At 46.0% G+C, this 24,450-nt stretch overlaps 1 protein-coding gene across 1 annotated transcript in view; it reads right to left on the minus strand.

Moving 5' to 3' along the window:
• Positions 1–24,450, minus strand: part of LOC144373987 (uncharacterized) — a 61,634-nt gene that overhangs the window by 36,544 nt on the left and 640 nt on the right. The window contains exon 2 of the mRNA XM_078036965.1: positions 23,012–23,242. Coding sequence (XP_077893091.1) covers positions 23,012–23,242 — 231 coding nt within the window. The remainder of the gene's footprint in view (positions 1–23,011; positions 23,243–24,450) is intronic.

The raw sequence follows: 24,450 nt of genomic DNA on the forward strand, positions 1-24,450 counted from the left end.
TGTTTTCTCTTTTCTTTGGTGTCTTAGCCATGCTTGAAGTTCCAGCTTATAGGCCACCATCCCCCCAAACTCCCTTCCTTCACTATTCACTCAACAGACATTTATGAAGCACCTAATATGTGCCAGGTACTGTTCTGGATGCCAGGACACACTAGAGAATAAACAGATGGGATCCTTTTTCTTATGGGATTCCTATTCCAGGGGAAAAGACAGAAAATAAACAATTGCACAAAGAACTAAGATTCTAGTCAAAGATAAGAGAATCAACCAGTGTGATGTGTTAGAGAGTGAGAGGGGAGAAGAGGAACCATTAGGATGTCCCTCTGAGGAAGTGACATTTAAACTGAGACCTCCATGACAGAGTCAATCACACCAAGACTGGGCAGGAGAACATTCTAGAAGGAAGGAACAAATGTAAAGACCTGGATACAGGAGTCGTTGCTGCTGTGTGTGGGAGCCTGCCTTATCTGATTTCAGGTGCACTGCCTATAAACAGGGTGAGTTAGCTTGTCTTGCCGAGGATAAACAGATTGACACCACTGGTAACTTAACTGGGGAATAGTTCATGTGCTTTCTCACATGGGCTCCAAATCTCCTTCTCAAATTAACAGTAAGTTCCTTGAAGGGAGGAACTGTGTCTTGGAACTGGAGGACCTTGATCTGCCCACAGCAGATGGTCATTCAATATTTGTGCCTTTCATTGATTTTACTTGCTGGCCTGTGGAAGGTCACCCAGGTGGTTCACCACCTGGAATCTCCAGGCTCTCCATCTGCAAAATGAAAGATCTTCTACAGATGGTTTCCCACCCAGCCTTGATCTTGACCAGCCTGTACATGTTCCTGTACATGTCCTCAGCCCAGGTGACATGTTGCCCCCAACTCATCCCCCTTCTGGCCACTGCCACAGCCCCTGGTACTTGATCAGTACATGATACCTGCCTGACCAGCCACAGGAGGAAGGCATGACCCACAAGTTTCTGAGAGATGCCTGAGTGGGGAATTCCTATTTTCTCTTTCAGTCTCCTCCTTCGTGTTGGGTTGATGTCAAGAAGGACTGCCACCCTCCCCGTGAGTCCTAGGTGAAGCTATCTTCACACAGACCACCAGGAACAGTAACACACTACCCCTCCCCCACACACACTCTCTGGGACCCCAAAGTGTGGTCTCACCTGGAGGCAGAGGGCATGATGAGTCACCTGCTTCCAAGTGATCTTCAAGGTATATGAGAGGCTGTTGCTGTCCCTCAGAAGGACTTCATGTGTCTTCTGGGTCACCACAATCCTGAGGGACGGGTCATCAGTCCTTGGAGAGAGCTGTGCCAAGGGATGCCAGCATAGGAGAACAGGAAGCCGCCGCCACACCAAGACACTGGCAGGCCCAGATGGCACTCACTAGAGAGGGAGGCCTGCCAGCAGCCGAGCCCTGCCCCCAGCCTCAAGGGCAGCCCAGGAAGAGCCTGATCCTCTGTTCTGGACCTTGTCTGTGTCTGGTGGTGACTGAATTCCAAATCTCCTCAGAGGGAAGGCACAACTCCTTCAATGTCACAGCTCAGAAGGAAGGGACAGCTCCTGTCATCAGTCATGGCTCAGAATCCAGATGCTCCGTCTGACCAGTCACTTCTTGGGTGACCTTGAGCACGTCCTTTAACTGTGCTGAAATGGGCTGAACTGCCCCATGCCGTTCACTTTTCCAGAAAGTGATGAGATCATTTAATAATCAGGTGTTAAGGATGGCCATTTACCATCTGTCTACCAAATCATGATAGTTCCTAGCCAAACAAATCAGGCTGGAAAAGGTAAACTGGTGAATGAAAACTGAATGGGTAGCCGGGGGGCCTCTGGGCTTTCAGAGTATTGTGTACAACAGTGAAAAGAGCCACAGATGCACAAGGGTTCAAATCCCATCGATTCTCCTTACCTGTAGGGCCATTTGTGCATCAGCTTTCTTATTAGTATGGTGCTGACATCAAAGTCTAGCTCACAGGTATATCTAAACAGCAAGTTAACCGAAATAGGTATGTCCCATACACAATAGTCATTACTGTCATTATTTGCCAACAACGCCCACCATTGATTGGGGCAGGGAGAGTTGATTGAATATTTTGATTGAATATTTTCCAGCTTCCTGATAATACCCCTCCCCCGGGCCTCTGCATTTTTCTAGAGAAAGATTCTTTTTCATGTCATCAGTACCATGCTCACAAGCTCTGAGAAGCCAGTAGGAAAGGTTTCTAAGCCACAGCACAAAGAGAACAGGGACCTACTCAAGGCCCCAGGACCAGCTGAGGGAGGGTAAGAGAATTCAGGTTTCCTGAATGTGACCATGTCAAGCCAGGACACTGAACTACACTTCAGGCTGAGAAGGGTTGGTCCAGCCCTGAGCTAAAAGGACTCCTGGCAGCAGCTTCTTAGGGACAGGGCTGAAGCAGCAGCAGCCTGACACGGGCTCCTTCCAGAGCCTGCCCTGCTGGCCTGGGCCTCCCTGCCAGCTCTGCTGCACAGTCATTCCCCATCCGGAGAGGCAGTGCTGGTGGTTACGAAAGCAAACACTTCTGGATTTCAAGGTCTCTTAGTTTTAAATCCACAACCTTCAATGCACTTAAAATACTGCTCTCCATTTCACAGGAGCCTTTCTGGAAGGGGACGGAGGAGGACTGTGCCTGCTGTACCATGTGTCTCGCCTCCAAAAGCCTTCTTGGAAAGGTCACCTCGCCACCTAACACTGGCCACAGGCTAGGTGCCTCTTCCTTCCCCTTCTTTTTGCTGTTTTAATTTCATTCATTTGCTTTTTTGAAAAAAAAAATCCATGTGGCTTTGTGAGTTTATTCAGCCTCAGCCTCACTGTGCTGCATACCTAGGGGCTGAGTAGAGGCACAATCCCAGTGATCAACATTCGGCAGGAGGGAGAAGACAAGGCCAGACAAAAAGAGGTCAAGAGGCAGGAAGAGAACCAAGAGCAGGTTTGTCACCAAAATTAGGAATGGAGGCTCATAAAAAAGGGCATCAACAACTCAACTCACTTCAATAACTGAGGTTTCAAGCCTATTCTTACCAGCAAAGTGGTCAACCAGCACCTCCCAGAGAAATATAATGGAAGCCACACATGTAACATTAAAATGTTCTAAAGGTCCCCTCATAAAGGTAAAAAGATACAAATAAGCTAATTTTGATAGTATGTTTTAGTTAACCCAGTATATCCAAAACCCAAGCATTTTTTTAACATGCAATTAATATAAAATTATTAATGAGAAGTTTTACATTTTTATACTAAATCCTTGAAATTCATATATACTTTACACTTATGGTGCATCTCAGTTCAGAAAAGTCACATCCCAAATGCCCAACAGCCTTTTTTGGCTAATGACTACAATTGTGGGTAGCCCCAGGTATTGGCCATTCTAGGAAAACTGAGACTCTAACATGAGTGAGGAGCAGACCTGGGATTTGAGGAGTAGGGGAAACCTGTGGCACATTCCAACCAAACACATTAGGAAAAACTAGATTAAGGTGCCCAGGGGCACCCTAGGACACACCTAGTTTAGCCGAACCTGGAGACTCAGAAAATCTCCCAAATCAAGCACTCAAAAGATTAGACAATAATAACAATGATAATTATGATTGTTATAAATTATAAGACAGATAATGAGAGCAAGCAGATCAGAAGACGGGAAGGGAAAGGAAAAGTACTGGGGAATGAGAAGGATCAAATTTTGTGTATATGTGAATATAGCATAATGAATCCCACTATTATGTACAATTATAATGCACAAAAAAAAATAAAAAGAGATCAGAGAAGCCTAAGAAAGGATTGCTGAGAACATACCATAGCCCATGGCAATCAGAAGAGAGTAGATCCTGCTAACCAGGTGTTGGGAGCCGCTCTGGAAATACATGCCCTTAAGTCCTGAGCAAGAGATACTGAACAATTACTGTGCCCCACAATAACTTGGGCTTTACCTCCCTCCCTTCAGATAATGAGGCGTGGCTCCAGGAGTAGGCGTCACCCGATGGGGTTGAGTTACACTCACCTGTTCCTTTGTAATCCTACCCCTTTGCCCTTTTTGGTATAGAATATTCCATGGACCCTCCCCTTGTGTGTACCCTACATAAAAATAAAGAATTCCAGTGGCTTGCTCTCTCTCTCTTTCCATGGACCCCTAAGGTCAGAGCCATTCCCGGATTTTGAAAAGGTACTTCTGTGTGTTTGGTTGCCTGCTTCACCATTCTCTTGCGTTATTGGAATAGTCAGATTTTGTGAACTCAGCATTAGGTACCCAGCTAGGATAAACGACAACAGCCAAGAAAGGCCGATGCAGATTTTCAAAGGCTTTAGAATCAGTGATGGGGAGAGAGTAGAAGATGGCTGTGAAGTGAATAAGAAAGAACAACGTAAGACAATAGCTCAAAAGAACACCAATGGTCATAATTAGGATTGTTCACTTCAGTACTTACTATGTATTTAGCTAGGAGAAACTTTTCCATTTAAAATTTAAGAGAGAGGGGGCTGGGGATGTGGCTCAAGCGGTAGCGCGCTCTCCTGGCATGCGTGCGGCCCAGGTTCGATTCTCAGCACCACATACCAACAAAGATGTTGTGTCCGCCGAGAACTAAAAAATATATATTAAAAAAAATTTCTCTCTCTCTCTCTCCTCTCTCACTCTCTCTTTAAAAAAAATAAAAAAAAATAAAATTTAAGAGAGGAAACTAAATTTGTTCATAGGTAAGAGGTTTATCCAAGGAGGAAAATTCAGGAAATTCAAGTAAGAGAGAAAATTTGATGAAAAAATCTAATAGAAGCATCCTAAAGTGGAAGGTCAATAGTTCCCATAAAGCAGCTGAACTCACAATATGTGGGCAAGAAGTTAAGATGTCAGGACTCTTGTCCATTAAGGCAAAAAGGAAAAGTGAGGGTGGGGATGGAGAGAGCCTTCAGGTGGGGGAAAGCTGCTTCAGGAGTCCGATCATGTCATTCTCCTGCCCCAACTCTTCCATGGCGCCTTGATGACAACCCCAGCTCCTTAAAATGGCAGTATGACGGTCCATGAATGGTGGATCTCAGCCCTCGTGTCCTTAGTTACCCTCAGCCTTTCCCCACCTTTTCCACCTCTGGTTGACTCGTAGCTCTTCTTCCCTAAGCCCACCTCTACTACTCAGTCCAAGCCACCCTGCCTGTCAAAATCCAGAGATCTACAATAACATTGCCTCATCTAGAAAGCCAACCTTGAACTTTCCTAGGTGAATAATCTATTGTTTCCCGCCATAGGCTTCCATTACAACTGCCACCAACACCCAACGGGCAGGTCATAGCCTTCACTGTGTTCCCTGGGTGCTTTCACGGGGCTTGGCTTATATTTAATAAATGCCACTTTGCGACAGCAGGAACCCTATGTTTTTGCTCACTGCTGTAAACTCTGTGGGGGTTTATAGTCCTAGATTAGGCACACAGTGAGTATTCGGTAAATATTTTTTTGATGGATGGATGGAAGGATGGATGAATGGACATCTGTCTATGCAATTAGGCCAAGTATCTAAATCTTCAAAAATTGGAATCATATTAAAATTTTTTTTGTTTTTATTCTTCATCAAATAGTATGGAACTCTATCCATAAGAAACATTTAAAATAATGATGATGATATTAACTGGGTCACTGATGGGAAATAATAATAATTTAGATTTGCATGTTACCTTTCTTCCAAGGAGAAGATCAAATGCTTTAGAAACAGAGGTTGCAAATTAATGGCTTCAAAAGTGTTGCATTTAGAAGCTTTTTTGTAGGTCCTGGGTCCTCCAATCCTCCTCATTGTCAGCTTACACCTTATTAACACTCAATTATCAGCTTATCCCAGTAATGTTAGCTACCCAGTCCCTGAAGGTATATAACTATTCAGAAACCATTGCTTCCTCTTTACAGATGAGGAAACAGAAGGGTGATGGCTGAAGTGAATTATTCTAACATAACAAAAGTCCTTGGAAAAGAGAAGACCATGTCCAGGTAACCATTACCTAAGCACTGCAGCCCTGCTCTGAGTGACCAGGCAATAAGAACAGGCATACACCTTCCAAAGGTTGTAACAAACTTGGATTTCTTAAACCAGCTTCTCCTTAGCCTAAGTTACATATTGATTCTAGTAAATTTAGGGAAAAGGGCATTCTATCCTAGTAAGCTCCCTGAACTTCAGTGGCAGCCTTTTCCAAAGAGAAGTCCTTACAGAACAAATGACAATTTCCCCAAATAAGCGCCCAGTGTCTAGATTTGTATATTCATAGAGGGCAAGAGGCTGAGTTGGCATGTCCATATATCAAAGTAAAGCCCATTGAGAGTTCAAAATAACTATAATTTTGCCTTCAGAGCATCCCCATAAATTCCTGATCTAGAAAAACCAAATCAAATCCCTCTCCATCCTCCATTCCCAGGTAGCACCTGCCCTGGATTCCTAACCCCAACCACGCCTGACATGAACACAATAGTCCACATCCTGCTTGCTCTCTGACTGTCTTCAGGGAATCAGGGTTCTTTCCTGTTTCTGACTGTTGTCTTGATGAAATACCCAATGGTCACAAAAACAGCCTCTGGGAGACACAGAACTCTCAGATGCAGCTGGTGAGTTATTGTGATGTGCTGGTCACAGACACTCCAACTTCACTAGTGCTAGGAATCTTTGATTCACCAAGAGGTCTGAACAACCCAAGAATGGTTAAGTGAAATAGGAGAGTTAAGTTAATGCTTTGTAACAGAGTGTGGGTTGCAGAAAAGACCCTTCAGGTCGGGAGATGGTGGGCAGACTCACTTTGAAGAGAGAACTCCTTGCAGTAGAGGCGCAGGGATGAGTCACAGTGTGCCTGCTAAAGAGTCATTTGAAGAGATGAACTCTGGCAATCTGGGACCCCAACTGATCAGTACTTATTGAGCACCTTTATCACATCATGAAATGTGCTAGGGTGTGGTGATGAAGACCCCATGATTCATCACACAGAGCTCACCAAGTGATAGGACACGTAGACATACCTGCAATCCAAGGCCCTGTATGATATGAAAGACAAACTAATTGCAGAGGGGACCAAAAGAACTGATTATTTTCTTCAATCGAGTTGAGTTTATGGACTTTGGGAATTAAATCATCTTTTTCCAAGAAGATTAGGACACAAGGAGTGAGAGATAACCTTGGTGAAGATGGCTTGGGCTGAAAAATTATCTATATCAATGCATAAAAACATTTTAGGAGTTTCTTTTCAGGAACCAAGAGAGAGAAAATGCATTCATCCAGGAAGTAATTACTATTGAACTGAAGCAAATATTGACTCATGGCAGATAATTGAACACCCAAAAGTGTGTAGATGAATACATGAGAATACAATCTCTTTAGGGATTGGAGAATTGTCTGGAAGACTCACGGGCTCCTAATATGGCTTATTTGGATTTAAATGTAAATAATACCAATCAGGATTTCAAAAGATGAGCTAATAATTGACCACCTTCCTCTGTTAATAGTCCTCTATTCAAAGAACTCAAAGTATTTTCCTTTTAATCTTTGTATCCCTGCAACCTAACTCAATGCTAGGAAAATAGTAAGTGTTCAATAAATGTTGAATGAATAAATGCCAGGGTGAATGAACAAGAAAGCAGATGAACATGCAGAAGAGCATATAAAGTGGGTTCTAGTCATCCTGCCTATATCCATTAATGCTTCTCTAGCTTTTGGGCAAGACATTTAGCTTTGGGGTAAGACTGTCCCTGAGCCCCAGTTGCCTCATCTCTACATGAAGAGGACAATAGAGACCTCTCAGGACTCTAGGATTAACTGACATGAGAAAACACTTTGGAAAGCACTGAAGAAATTTCCTTTCTAAATCATCGTGTCATTTGCACAATAAAGGAACACGTATTATTGGGGGACCAGAGAGTCACCTTCAAACCACCTCTGTCCAGTTTGCCCTGAATGAGAACTGTCCAGTAAAATCCATTACTGGAAGAGAACGTGCCTTCACCATCGCTTCCTATGCAGGGCAGCAATCATAAAATTCCTAATGCAGATCCATCACCAGAGATGTCAGCATGGCCATTCCTGCCACATGGAGCCCAGGAGTTTCTCAGTCTTCAACTTACAGGCAGTAAGTTCTATTGTTCTCGAACTGAATTTCCTGAGCCCTAGAATTAAGATGCCAGCTGGAGAGGCAGGCTTGTTTATGTGGAAAAGATGCTGATTTATCAACAACCTTTACACACACACACGCACCCAAGCATGCACTGCTAACACTTGCCTGCCCCTGACAGGGGAACTGGGCCATGTGGTGACAATATTAATTAGACAATTGTTGCTGAAGAATGAATCTGTAAAACTCTCCACCTGCTTTTCCACGATACTGTGTTTGCACACAACAAGTTTTGGCGGGTCCAAATGGTATGGCTATAGCTTTCTTCAGGATAGTTATTCCAGAAGAAAGAGTAAGGATACAGAGAGCACAAAGATGGACTTCTGGGTTGGAACCTGACCTCTGGACCCTTTTTTGCCAGTCACTCATTGTACAGAGGGTGCAGTAAAAGCCTAAATGCCATTTTCAGGGTTCTGTAGCAGTTTTATTAGGGAAGTAAGCATCTGCAAGAACATCCTAGAACTCAGGCTTGGCCTTCACATGATCTGCGTCCAAACCCCTGGTCTGCCTTGAGCTAGCTGTGTGATCTTGAACCCTGTAGCTGTTTCCCCCTCTCCTTAGTTTCCTGTGGACTAGCCATGTCAATCACCTCATATCCTCAGGACAGGTATTTTCTCAAAATCATTGCTTTGCTTGGATATATACCATCACCTGGAATCCTCCACTTTCCCACTTATCCAAATTAGATCCATCCGAAAATTCTCAGCTCACATCTTCCATCTCCACAACATCCTCCAATATCTACCAGCTGAATATGACTACTCCTTTTGGTGAAGTGTCTAACAATATTGCCAGGGATCTTCCCAATGTGTGTGGCAAAACTCCTTGAAGGTTGCAATTGTTTTTTGTACATCTTTATATTAAAAAAAAACACTTTTTCAACTGAAGGACTATTACTTCCTGGTCTATGCCATATGTCTTCTTTTCAACTTTACACAACAAGCTGCAAATGATCAGAATTCAGTTTTTCTAGCAGTGGAACTGACCAGTATATTTTAGGAATATGCCAAAAAATAATCTTGCCAGGCATGGTGGCACATGCCTGTAATCCCAGCAGCTCAGGAGGCTGAGGCAGGAGAATCACCAGTTTAAAGCCAGCCTCAGCAAAAGTAAAGCATTAAGCAACTCGATGAGACCCTGTCTCTAAATAAAATACAAAGTATGGCTGGGGATGTGGCTCAGTAGTCAGGTGCCTCTGATTTCGATCCAAGGTACCCCCTCCAAAAATTAATAAAGATCTTACCTGTGTCTGGTAGTGATTGAAAAGTCACTTAACAAACAAACAAACAAACAACAACAACAACAACAACAAAAAAACCCACACACCAGAATCAATCCACTCTCAAATGAGCAACTCATTTAGTGGGCAAATTGTTGGGGTTATTTTAAATATTTTATTCTAATTTGTCATATATGACAGCAAAATACATTACAATTCATATTACATATATAGACAAAACCCAACTCAAAATAGATCAAGGACTTGGGAATTAAACCAGAGATCCTGCATCTAATAGAAGAAAAAGTAGGCCCTAACCTCCAACATATTGGATTAGGCCCCTACTCCTTAACAAGACTCCTATAGAGCAAGAATTAAAATCAAAAATTAATAAATGGAATGGATTCAAACTAAAAAGCTTCTCAGCAAAAGAAACAATCAGTGAGAGCCTACAGCTTCAGAGCCCACAGCCTACAGAGAGCGCCTACAGCTTAGGAGCAAATTTTTACCACTTGCACATCAAATAGAGCACTAATTTCGAGGGTACTTAAAGAACTCAAAAAAGCTAACCTCCAAAAAACAAATAAACAATCAATAAATGGGCCAAGGAACTGAACAGATACCTCTCAGAAAGTGATATACAATCAATCAACAAATATATGAAAAAATGTTCAACATCTCTAGCAATTAGAGAAATGCAAATCAAAACTACTCTAAGATTTCATCTCACTCCAGTCAGGGCAAGTTCTTTTTGATGCCTGCCATGTAGCAGGATCCATGCCGACCTCTGCATTCACTTACAGTCACTGCTCAGATCATGAGCTAGTTTCCAAGGAACACCTACATCAGAGTTTCTAAAGAAGCTGACATGAAAGGCAGCTTCTGTCTCAACTCTAGAACTCCCAAAGCAATGCCTTAAAGACTGATACCTATGATCTGGGTTTTAGCAAGCTCCCCTCACGAGTCTCAGGTAGATTGACATTTAAGAGGTAATGCTCCAGGACAGAGATCTTACGGTGGCCATGTGGCTCTAAACTCACATCTGCTGTAGCACATAACTAAGAGGGCTGTTCACCCAGTGTCTGGAGAGGAGAAGGAAAATGAGCAAGAGATGGCACAGTGCTTTCCAGAGGATGAGAAAGAACAGGCGTCATTGAGCCTGGAGAAGAAATGGTTATGGAGGTCCGCATTGACATTCTCCCAGTCCCCAGAGCCTCCTAAGGATTATGATAGTCCTAGTTCTCATCTGTGGTGGGGGCCATGCAGGGGACTGTGGAAGTGTGTGTGCCACTCATGGAGTGGTCAGTGTTCCACAGGCACTAAATGCAAGAGTCGGGTGCAGAAAACAGAACTGATTTCCATCCAGAAGCTTCCATCTGAAGGCCCCAGGAGGTTAAAAATGCATGAACAAGTGATGCACTTCTGTAGGCTCCTTTTCCCTCTGAGATTTAGAGAATCCTTCTTTACACTAGGCTCCAATGTAAACAGCTGTTGATATTTAAAAAAAATGTCTGTCAGAAAGATGACTACAGAAATTAAGAGGTGTGCATGAACTAGGGGCTTGGCAGTCTTGACCTGGCTGGCGTCTCCATAAAGTGCAGCAGCATGGCATCAAGGGAAAGGGGCTGGATGTGGGGTCCAACAGCTGTGATTTGGGTCCTGGCTTTTATGGCTACAAAGGTATCACTGGAGTCCAACATCTTAGCACCCGGTCTCCAGTCTCCTCATCTGTGCCACTGCCACCGTCAAACCCACCTTGCTCATATCCCAGAATTGTTATGAAAAGCCCAGTAGGAGAACCTGCATCCAAGTACTTGCACGGCTGGGGAAATAGCTAAGATGGCAGAGTGCTTGCCTTGCATGTACATGACCCTGAGTTCAATCCCCAGCACCACAAAAACAAAAGGAAAGTACTTTGTAATACATAAATTGTTTAAGAAAATCTTTTAAAATTTTGTTAATATAATTCCATAAGCATTTCATTGGTGCTATATTTTCTGAGTTCCTTTTTTAATTGTGTGGAAATAATTCAGATGGAATTCATGTTTTATGAAGATAGTATTGCTTCCTGAATCATCTTTTATTGAGCCAAGTGATAGGGGAATTTTTTTTTTTTTTGAGGAAATGTGGGGAGATCCAGTGTATGCCTTGGAACCTTTAGGATTTGACCCATGTGTTTAGTTTAATTTACCTGTTAACTCTTAAAAATCAGAAAGGCAGCTTAGGGTGGTGCTTTCCACTTGTAATCCCAGTGGCTCGGGAAAGTCAGGCAGGAGGATCACAAGTTCAAAGCCAGCCTCAGCAACTTAGTTAGGCCATAAGCAACTCAGCAGTGGGACCCAGTCTCTAAGTAAAAAATGTAAAAAAAAAAAAAAAAGGGCTGAGGATGCGGTTCAGTGGTTGAGCGGCCCTGGGTTCCATCCCCAGTACCAAAAGAAAAAAATAAAAAAGACAAAAGAAACACATAAAAAAAGACAAAAAAAAAAAGGCATGACAACTGGAAGGGCACAAGTGAAGGGGGAACCCCTGACAGGAGGAAGGGATGGCCAAAGTGCCTCAGCTGACCATCACATCAGGGCACCGGGGAGAAGGACTGGTGATGGTTCCCTGGGGACTGTGGAAGAGCATGTGCTGAGCATGTGCAAGGCCCTGAGTGCCACGGTGGCACCAAAAAAACCCAAAAAGTGCCTTGTAACTCCACTCAGCCCAGATGGACTCTGGGACTTGAATTGGGAGAGGACTCACCACCTGGTTTTGTTCTGTACGGATTCCAGAAGCCATATTTCTAATAGGAGAAAATACCCTCTGGTAGAGTCTCATTGGAGACCTCAGCTACAGCTTAGAAACTGGCCAAGTGCTCTCCCTTTCCTGGCCAGGGCGACATTCACGGCCTTTTCCTCAATGCCCTGGAGAACTGAGGGGGCCCAGGACAAGAGGACAGGTGCAAGAGGAGCCGAGAGGAGTGCTTTTCCTTCTTAGGATGTGTGGGTCCTGCTTCTCACTTAGCTCTGGCTTATCGCCAGAAGTCTTGAGTTTCCGAGGAAACTAGGCACTCATGATTTCACCTCGAAAATCAAAGCTTTGAGGCCCTCGTTATATTATCATCGCTATTACTTTCATGGTGATGAAGTTGCATTTCAAGCATTTTCAGACTTGTTCTTTTCAGTTATATATGACAGTAGAGTATATTTTGACATATCAGACCTACATGCAGTAAAACTTCCCATTCTGGTGGTTGTACAAGAAGTGGAGTTTCACTGGTCATGTATTCATATGTGAGCATATGAAAGTTATATCCAGTTCATCCCACTGCCTTTCCTATTTCCGTCCCACTCTCTTCCCTTCATTCCCAGTTGTCCAATCCAATGAACTTTTTTTATTGTGCACCAGGTAGAAGCGTTTGGGGCACATTATTTTATTCCTCCTTGACAACACTTTGGGGTGGATGCTCTTATAATTTCCTTATTATAGATGATTAACAGAGAGTTGGAGAGATCAAGTAGCCTTCATCAAGGACCAGGACTAACACTCAGATCTGCTACACACGTTACCTCTTGTGCAAGAAGTGCTGTGAAACTGAGAGAACTCAGAACTGGTGTATGAGACCTGCTTCTCAAAAGAAAGGAACAATACAGTCAGCCATTAAATATTCACAAGTTCTGTATCCACAGGTTCCCTTACTGCAAATTCAACCAACCATGGATGAAATATTTGAAAAAAAATTTGCCTCTGTACTGAACATGTACTTTTCCTTTTTTTTTTTTTTGAGAGAGAAAGAGAGAATTTTTTTATATTTATTTTTTAGTTTTCAGTGGACACAACATCTTTATTTCATTTTTATGTGGTGCTAAGGATGGAACCCAGCGCCCCGCACATGCCATGTGAGCGTGCTACCGCTTGAGCCACATCCCCATCTCCAGACTTTTTCTTATCACTAGTCCATAAACAATATAGTGCAGCTACTATCTATATAACATTTGCATTGTAGTAGCTATTAGAAGTAATCTAGAGATGATTTAACATGCATGGATGGTGTACATGGATTGTATACAGTTGCTAGGCCATGTCACATTAGCAACTTGATCATCAAGGATTTGGGCATCTGATGAGGGTCCCAGATACCAGTCTCTCTTGGATATTGTGGATGACTGAATATATTTACATCTTAGTTCTTCCTTCAGCAGTGCAAAAGGAGAAGGAGTCCCCCCTGTGAGGTCATGCATTATCCACGGCCCACTCTACTTTCCAAGTAGGCACTTTATGACTAACATTTTAAGAAAAGTCCACTCTTGCTCAGTAGAGGAAGTAAATAAATTAACTAAGTTTGGGGGATTGCTTTGCTCTAAGTTTTTATATTTTATAGCATATCCCTAAAAAAAGAAAGATTGCCAGGCATAGTGGCACACACCAGTAACCCCAGCAGCTTGGGAGGCTGAGATAGGAGGATCCCAAGTTCAAAGACAGTCTCAGCAAAAGTGAGGTGCTAAACAACTCAGTGAGACCCTGTCTCTAAATAAAATACAAAATAGGGTGGGGATGTGGCTCAGCGGCCGAGTGCCCCTGGGTTCAATCCCTGGTACCCCCCCCCCAAAAAAAGGGTCAGGGTAAGGAAAGAAGGAAGAAAGAAAGAAAATCAATCTTTTAGGTGGTTCAATTCATCAGGGGGAAGAGGCAGTGGCCTGTCACACTAAAGATTAAGACATGTATGTCCAAGGGATTTGTGATCATTCATTCGTCCATCCACATAACCCTGCTAGTGAACAGTTAAATAAAACAAAGTTGAAAGACACAACCCATCCTGCTCAGACCTCACCCAGAGAAACTATCAAAGCCAAGATAAAACCAAACGCTGCTGTAATTCATTCTCTTCTTCTACATGGCTCTTTATTACCTTTCCAGAGCACCCTGCTCTGCACCCCACCAATTCTCAGGATGGAGGCACCAGGTGTCCTTCACCTCATCACAGTGTCTGGTCAAGGGCAAGGCCACAGGGTGCAGCACGGATGGAAAGCTAAGGCTTTGAGTCCGTGTCTGGAATCCAAATTCAACTCTGCCACTTCTAGCTGTGTGATGCAAGGAAGTCTCTGGGACCCCAAACAGGAGCTTTCCCAGCTATAAAGAAACACCTCATAAAGTGTAAAAGAGAAAGCTATGAGAAACACCCGAGCAGAACCATGACAGGGCAGAGACTAAGAGCCCAGAGACATGCACTGCAGTGGGGCTGTGCCACGTGCCAGCCACAGGACCTCCAACAAGGTGTTTCATCAAGACTCAGTGTTCTTGTCTGTAAGGACTGGAGATTTGACCCGTGGTCCTGATGAGGCTGTGCTCCTCCCATTCTAGACTGACCTTTGCAGGTGGTCCCAGGTGGAGCTGGACAGCCTGGGCCCCCTCCCCAGGGAAGGAAGCAGCAAAGTATCTGAGCCCTCAGTCCCCCAACAACAATACTCACTATGCTTATGAGCCTCTCTAGATGGGGAAGAGGTTCCTTCTGACTTCGAACTACAAGGGTAGAATGGCTGAACCAATCAGTGAGCCTAGGAAAAGGACCTGCACAGTGTGAGCTGGTCCCTTCCTGGTTTTCCCTTTCAGATCAGCTCAGCTATAGGACTGATGAGCTCCTACTCTTTGTCAGGCCCCATGTGAGGCTCTGGGGAACCAGCACCAAATAGAACAGACACAGATCCAAACAAATAAGCTTTTAGAAAGGCATACTATCGTGTCAAATAGTAAAAAGCAACATTCAAAAAATGAGATAAAGTAGAAGACAGTGACAGAGAGAGCAGCTCTTTCAGACAATGGCTGGAGAGGCCTCTCCAAGGAGACAGCAGCTGAGCAGTGACCTGAATAGTGCCAGAGAGGGGACAGCATGTACAACGGTCCTGAGGCTAGAGCGACCACAATGCTCAAGTAACCCCAGGAAGGGCCCCATAGCTGTGTGAGCAAGGGTGAGGGGGTGGGTGGGGGTGGAAGGAGGTGAGCACTGGGCGGGCACATCATGGACAGCCTGCAAGGCAGAAATAGAAAGCTTGGAGATTTCTTCTAATAAGAAACCATGAGGAGACTCATACTTTTAAAACATCACTCTAGCTGCTGGGTGGAGAAACTTTGGTAGCGAGAGAGCAGCAAAGAAAGCAGAAGGGAAAGTGTTCAGGTTATCCATAGGGAAATGAGGATGGCTGGAATCGCCAATGTGGTGGAGGGCTCGAGTATGATTGGAAGTGAGCTAGGATTTGTTGGAAGGTATTCAATGAAACTTCACGTCCAGCTGGAAGGAAAGTGAGAGAGACCGGGTGGTGAGAGTATTCAAGGGCCTTTGCCTGAATAGGTGCCACTGTTAGGCCACTTGGGGGCCTTGGGGTTTAGGACCTGGGAAGCGGCAGGTTTGGCCCTAGATGTCTGGTGGCAACTGAGGACTCAGATACCTTGCTTCTTCCTTCCCTGGGGAGGGGCCTGGGATGTCCAGCTCCACCTGGGACCACCTGCAAAGGTCAGTCTAGAATGGGAGGAGCAGACAGCCTCATCAAGACCACAGGTCAAATCTCCAGTCCTGCAGCTGTGAGCTCCTACTTCTCAATTACTCCAAACTGGAAAGGAAAAATCATTTAGAAGTTCCCCCAAAGCTACAACACTACTGATGAGTTATAACATGGAAGTTCTCAACCTGTAGCTGGAGTTCATAAGTAAGGAACCTGTGAAAATATTTGCACACTTGGAATTTCTGCAAACGAAATCAATCCCACATCTCTTCCAGCTCTGTAATTACCTTCACTCCTTCCAGACGGGCTGGAAATTGTCAGACAGAAGGAAGTCCTATCTGAGAAGGCCTAGGGATCAAGGCCACCGTAAAAGCTTCTTGATGCCTCTCACCCAGTGCGACCCACCCAACCCCACCACCCACTGACAACCCAGCACCAGAATGAAATAACACCCAGCAACCTGGAGAGATCTAATCAGAAATGGATATGGTAACCAAAAGGCAGGAGACATGGAACACTGAGAGAGCTGACAGTTATTGACCCAGGCCCTGCTCAAAGTGATTTATAATCATCCCATTTCATCTGTGTGCTCTAATGTCACATCTTATAGATGAGAAAAATTAAAGGCTGGGGAAATTAAGCAACTTGCCCAAGATCCCCTGTTAGGAAGGAGCAGCATCTGAAGTCTAGCCCAGGCCTTTCAATTCCAAGGCCCAGGCCCTGAGCCACACGCTTCTTATCATATCTACTAGAAGCTTCTGTTTCCCAATGCACCCTCGTCACTCTTAGCAAGATGTCTCTGCTTCCTCCGCTGTGGTACGTGTCCACCCGCACCCGACTGTCAGTCTCTATTTTGCACGGAGACTGGTGGGTCTTGACAAATGGAAAGGGATTGTGCAATTAGACACTGTCAGGAGCAATTGCTGCTGTGGGGGGAGCGGGGAGAGCGTGTGGCTTAGTGTCTGCTCTAAGTTTGACAGGGCCCTGGTGTGACTCACAGGCTCACAGGGGGGTGGGGATTACTGAGAGCAGCAGCACAGGAGGCTGCCTGTCAATGTCCCAGCCAGGAGCTGCCTGCAAATGCTTCTGGCTCCGTTGAGATGGCTAAACTTGAGCCCATCCCAGCAATCAGGCACATTAGCCCAATCCTTCCAGCCCCAAACTAAAAGGTTCTGGTCCCTGCATAAGTAAGAATTCTAATGCAATCTGAAAATACACACTGACCTTAGGTGATGCAGCCTGTCTCCTGAGAAGATTTGGGGGAAAGGAATGGAACAAGGAGATTTAAATAGCAGATAATTACAAACATGTTGTTTTTTGGCTTAGAAGGTATTGTATGGCTTTTCATTATTATAATTATTGTTGTTGTTGTTGTTTGGAGAGTTGCTTTAGTTTTCAGATTAAATCTCAAGTTTTCAAGTCTAAGTCTTTTCTTTGTTTACAATCCTTCAGGAGTGTTCCATTGCAATGGGGGAGGCTGTCACCACCTGGACCCTGCTCTCTAGCTATACCCAGTGAAATGGGCTACAGTAGCAATATTTTTGGAGTTCCCAGAATGCTCTGCCTTCCCCTCTTGCTGTGCTTTAGGTGAGTGTCCACAGGGGGGCACTGTTGGAAGGTGCTGTGAACCTTTGTGAAGTGGGGCCCTGTGGAGGGTCTTTAGGTCACTGGAGGTGTGTCCTTGAAGGGGATTGTAGGACCTGCACCCCTCTCCTTCCTCTTTCTCTCTCTTTGCTTTCCTGGCATATAAGATAAGCAGTCTGCGTGGCCATGTGCTCTGGTCATTAATTATGGATTGGAACCTCCAAAACCCTGGGCCAAAATAAGCGTTTTTCTCTTTATCAGTTAATTGTGTCAGGGATTTTGTTATAGTAATGACGAACTGACAATACATATCTTCTTCCGGTAATTCAACTACTCTTTCCTAGTGGGAACCTCTATGGCCCAGGAGCACTGTTCCTTGTCTGTATCTGCCCAAGGAGAGGCCAGGAATCAGGACCTGCCAAAGTCTCTCCTTCCCTTCCCCTCAACTGGGAGGCCTGGTGATCTGGGTGAAAGTATCTAATCACAATACTTGCTATCTGGAGGCTGCAAGAGAGGTGTTGATCTTTACCTAGATCCCCAAGGTCAACGGAACACATGGACGGAATACTTTAAGAACTGTTTCCCCACCCCATGACCCACAGTGGAGAAATCCTGCCTCAGTGGGCTAACCTAGAAGACAGCAGGTCTGAAACAGACAGAGAAAGATGCCTGGTAATTGTATCTGGCCACCTGGAGCCAGTCATGCTTGTAGTCCCTGAACTTTAGAGAATATAAGTAACATATTTAAAATGTTTTTTTTCCTTTCTCTTTAACTATTTTGGGTTCATTTTCTATTATTTGCAATGAAAATAAATGAATAGTTTACAAAAGCACTTGTCTTTTCCATTTTCAGTGGTGCTTTTGCATGAGCTATTCCTGGTCCCCATGGTTTGGGTCCTTGTCCACCAGATCTGGCCAGGGCTCAGGTCAAGTGTCCTCGCCTCTGAGAAGCCTTCTGTGCATGCTGTCTCCACAGACAGCTAGGAGGTCACAATGTGGCATTCCCAAAGCACTGTGAGGTCACACTGTGCAGTAATCCCTGGTGGGTCCAGATACCTCCCTGATCTGGTTTAAGTGTAAAGTTTCATATGCTAGAAGTTTGGTTCAGGTGGCCATGTGGGAGACTGTAGGGGAAGCCTAGTAGAAGGTGTAAATCACATCGATCAAAGATGGAATTTCCCCTAAACTTATGGTCTGCCCAGAGACAGAATGGGGAGAGGGAATGGGGAGAAAGCTGGATTGCTGAGGGCCACCCCTTATGTAGTGCTACCTTAAGAGTAGCTCTGCATGCAAAGTCATACTTGAGAAGGAGAGATAGCTAGGTACCTGGTGGTGACAAAGACCAGGCTCAGTGAGTTTGGTGGAGGGGGCTTCTGGGGAGAAGTGGAGGCTCCTGGGTAACATCAGCTCTTCATGAGGAAGAATCGCATTCAGTCATCCCTGATGATTGTGGAAGAGAAGGTGGGAAGGTAGAAGGAGGCCTTGCTGGCAGAGTTCCATTCTAGTAGCACTAGGAAAGAATGAATCCTTGGGAGGAACTCAAAGATGGAAGCTCCTCCTCCCATATTCCTGGGCACCAGCAGCCTCAGCAACATGGGGCTCCAGTCCCGAACCTCCCTAAGACCAAAACCAGCCTTACGGTTAAGATTGATTGCTCAGCAGAATACCACAGACACTAGGATGGCAGTATGTAAAAACGTGGATGTGTAACAGATGTGATTCTGCAATCTGTATACGGGGTAAAAATGGGAGTTCATAACCCACTTGAAACAAATGTATGAAATATGATATGTCAAGAGCTTTGTAATGTTTTGAACAACCAATAAAAAAAAGATTGATTGCTCAAAAGCCTCACTCTTCCTATTGACACAATTTCTATGTCCAATATGGGCCAACAGTGCTAAGAAGGAAACCAGATATCCAGGGAGAATGAGTGAGCTATGCTGAAGCCCTGACTAGCCTGCACCACTTCAGTCATTAAAAATTCATGAAGTGCCCTTCTGCAAAAAAAAGAGCTATACCAATTCCCCTAAAGGGAGAATGTCAATATGGCTTTTTTGGTCCTGCCAAGTGTTTATTAATGCACTGATTAGGTGAGAAGTAGTCACTTCCCTGTGTTTAAAGAGAAGAGTGAGAGAATACAGTAATCCTAGCTTCCCTCTTTCTCCATAAGGCAAAATTTTAAATAATAAGCAGATCTACAACAGATGGACTGGTTTTTAGCACTCCTGAGGGGGAGAGGATGGAGCCAGTCTGTCTCTGTCTCTCTCTAAATCTAGAGAGAATGTGAGCCAGCGTGAGTGAGAGGGTGTCTGCCTATGTGTATGTGAGAATTAGGGAGAGGAAGAGGGAAAGGGGAGAGAGGCTGAGGAGGGGAAACAGGCAAAGGAGAGAGAGAGGAAGGAGGACCACGAGAAGGAGAAAAAGAAACAGAACCATAACCCAGGAGAGACCATAAAGAATTTGAGAACAACCAGGCCCAACAAGAGAGACGTCAGACATAGAGTGGGGTGGTTGGAAAGAGGGAAGGAGGGCAAAAAAAATCTAGAAAACAAAGCAAAAAAAAAATTTTTTTTTATACAGGAAGTCACCGATTCTGAATCAATAACTAACCACTTAATTCGTTAGTTGAATAGAGCACTTTATAAATGGAGGCCTTCAGGAAAATGAGCTCATTAAAAGGTGCCGGGCGGGATTCAGGACAACTGAGACCTACTCCCAGCCCTGCTGCCCGTGGACTGGATGGCCCTGGCAAGCCCCCCTCATCTGAGGCCCTTCTACAGTCTGTCAAGGGTGGGAGATGCACTAACAGAGGTCGAAATTTCTTTCCAATTCTGTCGATGAGGCTATGAACAAAGAGAACCATCCTGAAGCTCACGCCTTTAAAGAAATGGAGGCAGTGGGATGGCTCTGGGACCATGCTTGCCGTTCTCTCCCTGATCAGGACCATGGCAGTCCTGACCCTAGTGAGCCTCTGGTTGCCAGAGTCATGGAGATGGAGCTTTGGGGACACCATGGCAAGGGCCCTGTGGGTTCCTTACTATGTGACTCCCTGCTAGGCCAGTACATGCTCTCCCTGGAAGGTTCTCTTCTCACTTACAGGTCACGTTGACCTCTCCCCCAGCCTCTCCTTCCCACATGTCCTCACCAAAATGCCCGGTCTTCCTGCATCTAGCAAGGCTGCATGCACTGTGCTGTGTTTTTGCACTGATACTTCTTGTTTGGGGTTTCTCGTTTTTTTCTTACTATTGTGTTGTTCTGAAGGCACAAAAAATTTTCAAATGCCACCCATGAACAACCGTGACCAGCATGCACCTCCATTTCCAGATATCTAATTGGTTGATCTTGCTTCATTAAAGCGTTTGGAGAGAAGACAGAGGATGATAGTTAAGAAGGTCTCTGCAGCCAGCCCACCTAGATTTGAATCCTTGCTCTTCCCCCATGAACCTTGGGCAAGTTACATAAGCTCTTGTGTCTTGGCTTTTTTCATCTGTGAAATGGAAATGTTCAGAGGACCTCCCTCTTGGGGCTACTGTGAGGGTGAAAGGTGTGGCAGGTAAAGCTGAAGAAGTGTGCCCGTCATATTCTGAGTACTTAACAAATGTCAGTCCTAAGGACTAAATTCTGACTAAATTCTTTTGTATCCCAAGACAGCACCATCAAAGATATCACTTCTTAGCCTCCTCTTTGTACCATAAGCTATACTTCCACTTGAATCACTATTAATGGTAAGAACTGACACTTCCAAGTTTATTCTCTTTTGTGGTCAAATTATTTGCATTGACCTCCACATTTAGCACAGATCCATAAATGCTCTGAAATGAATGGAATGCAGATTTTTGACATTACCCTGCACCTTTCTTGCCAGTAGGCAGCCACCAAGCTCCCCTCTGCTTCGTTCCTGGTTCAAGAGTGAGTCATACACATCCTCTCTAACTTGGGTTCTCATTTTTGCTATAATCCATTGTTACTCTGCATATTTTTTCTCTCTCTGCTCTCTGCCTGCAAGTTTCTGGCTGCTTTCTTTCACAAGAACTTTTCACATACCACACAGCCAAAGCTCTGCTTCTTTTTCCATTTTGTTAACCCTTCCAAGAATCCACCCTAAAGAAGGAGTGGAGAAATAGCTACCTTCTGACCACGCATACTCAGCAAGTGTGGCTTGGAGTCCCAGTCCATCATTAATGTCCTCTTGAATCCAGCCAAGTGTATCTATGTTTCTTATGGAAACAGGGGACCTTGGTTCCTCTAACTAAACAATTTTGACCAACTGAGGTTGAAGACTCTCTGTGCATCTGGGTTTTCTTCCAATTTCCAATCCATCAGGTGGAAGGAATTTTGTAAACTCATAGACAAACCCCTGTCACCTTCATGTCAAGTCCCTCTGGCCCAAGCAGCCCTTCTAGACCTGCCTGGTGCTTACCTCCCCTGGCACTCAGAGCTGTTTCTCCTCTTCTCCCTGCCAGGCTCCCTTCTCCAACCCCACCCTTGATCCACATGGGATTACCTGGCAGCTTGAAAATGTACCAAGGTGTCTCAAACTTCTGGCTTTTCACATGTGCTCCGGGCCCCCCAGGTCTGCCAGAATCACTCCTGATTGCATCTTGGCTTTCCGCCTCCTAGAGGTCTTCTTGGTTCCCTTCCCTTCTGCCCTCTTTCACACTTCACAGCCCTCAGAGCAGGCACTCTCCTCTCTCTTCCCCAGCCCATGTGCGCCCTCTTCTTGTCACACACTAAATCAGAGTGGTTTCTGGTATTCCCTACTCCTTATTCAGCATTCTGAGAGCAGAGCCGATCTCTTCTGTCTCTAAATTCTCAGGCCCCTCCACAGTCACAGACTCTCAGTGAAGAATTTCCCGACTTGACTTCAAACAAAACTGAGTTGAAAAGAAGTAAATAGATCCCTTGAATTTCTTTTGCCTATCTAATTGGAAATTAAAGGGATGCAAATGGGAAAAGAAGAACTCAAACTATCATTATTTGCCAACAACATGATTCTATACTTAGAGGATCCAAAAACCTCCACAATCACCAACCCTTATGCCACAGTGGGATCAGCAGTCTCGGAGTGTCCCAGTCTAGCCCTGCGAATGCTCACGGTGCAGCCACACACCACTTCCCAATGGAGCCCCAGAACCCCCCAGCTTTCCGGACACTCAGGTCCAGGTGGATTCAGAGCCTCGGAATCACCACCACCCTCAAATCCTACCCAGCGCGCTGCCAAGGGTCTGCACGCCAAGCAGGGTGAAAGGACTTCCGGATGCCCCAAATCAGGCCGCACCAACGGTCCCCAAGCCGAACCGGCCACCGCGAGTCCTCCCCACCCAGCCCGGGCCGGCTGCCCAGAACCAAGCTCCGCGCCACCGGCCTCAGGCCATGAAGCCAGCGCGGGGCGTGGGGACCGGGGCGAGCCTAGCCCTGCCCGGGCGCCCCTTGGCTCCACGCTACCGAGGGCCAAGTGGGGGCTGCACTGCAGCGGGCGCCCAGGCCCCGCGAGTCGGGCGGGTCCGGGTGCCATCCGCGGTGGCCGGCGGAGACCGTCGAGGCTGGACCCGAACAGTGCGCAGGCCTCACTCACCACAGCGCGCGTGCTCGGCTTCGGCCCGGCTCCGGCTCCCGGCTCGCGGCTTCCGGCTGGCTGCTCCGGCTGGCGGCTCGGGCTGGCGGCTCGGGCTGGCGGCTCGGGCTGGTGGCTCCAGCTCCGACTCGGGCTCTGGCTCCCAGCGCGCTGCGCAGCTCAGACGGCGCGGCTGGCTGGCCAGGCCGAGCGCCTGGCTCCCAGCTGGCAAGCGCGAGGCTCTGGCGCACACTCCCGGGAAGGCGGGGCCCGCCGCGAGCCAATGGCGGGGCGCAGGAGCCCGGGCCCGGGCGGCGCAGCCAATCACACGCGGAGGCGGACTGCCCCTCCCGCCCCCCCCTCCACCCGCGAGCCCCTTAACCCTTGGCGCGCTGGGAGCTCCAGGCCATGGCTGCCTGGGGACTTCTGAGAGGCCAGCGCGGGCTCCAGCCTCGGGCTTCGGGTTCAGAGTCCAGACCCGCCGAGACTGGCTTTGAGGGCAGGAGGAGTCGGGGAGAGGCTGTGTGGTATCCCGTCCGGGGCACGGGAGTCTTGGCGACCTTTGTCTCCTGCCTGGCGCCTGCACTGGAGTATGACCCAGGGCTCTGCAGCTGCGTGTGTGTGTGTGTGTGTGTGTGTGTGTGTGTGTGTGTGTGTGAGAGAGAGAGAGAGAGAGAGAGAGAGAGAGAGAGAGAGAAGGGGGGAAGGGATGGATTCTGCATGCCTGTGTGTTTATGTGTGAAGGAAAGATGGCTATATTTGGGGATTGTTACTGCACGTGTGTGTGTGTGTGTGTGTGTGTGTGTGTGTGTGTGTGTGTGTGTGTGTGAGAGAGAGAGAGAGAGAGAGAGAGAGAGAGAGAGAGAGAGAGGGAGAGAGAGAGAGAGAGGGAGAGAGAGAGAGGGACGAGTGTGTGTGGGAGGAAAGCAGAGAGGAGCGCGGGATCTCCAGGTGGGTGCATTGGTAGATTCAGCAGAGAAACTGTCTCTACATGTATATTGTGGAGGTGCGGGTGAAGCAGGAAAAATAAAACAGAAAATATGCCGCTCTGTATGTTTTTATGATGTGTAATTTGTACATTTGCATTATGTTGTGTATGCACAAGGGTGTAGTGGAAAGAGACTTTGTGTCTCTTTTATAATCAAGAAGAGAGCAAATCCCTGTGGGTTTTTTTTTTTTTTTTGGTGTCTCTTGTGCATGTGTGTATGTGCGCACAGGAGAGGGATGTGGTTAGGATTTGCTACAACTTTGTGTGTGGCCCAATTTGTGAGACAAAGGGAGAAAAACACTGTGTGTGCCGTGAAAGCATTGAGCATTTATTGTGTCTGTTTCACCATCCTCTCCTAGAGATGGAGAGCTACTCCAGCCTCTGGTCACAGCGATTGCTCAGTCAGAGAGCATCAGGGCTCAAATGTTTGTGTTAAGGACCTAATGTGGAGCTGGCATGATGAGTACCTGTT

Source organism: Ictidomys tridecemlineatus, unplaced genomic scaffold (assembly GCF_052094955.1).
Source record: "Ictidomys tridecemlineatus isolate mIctTri1 unplaced genomic scaffold, mIctTri1.hap1 Scaffold_54, whole genome shotgun sequence".
NCBI classification, from domain to species: Eukaryota; Metazoa; Chordata; class Mammalia; order Rodentia; family Sciuridae; genus Ictidomys; species Ictidomys tridecemlineatus.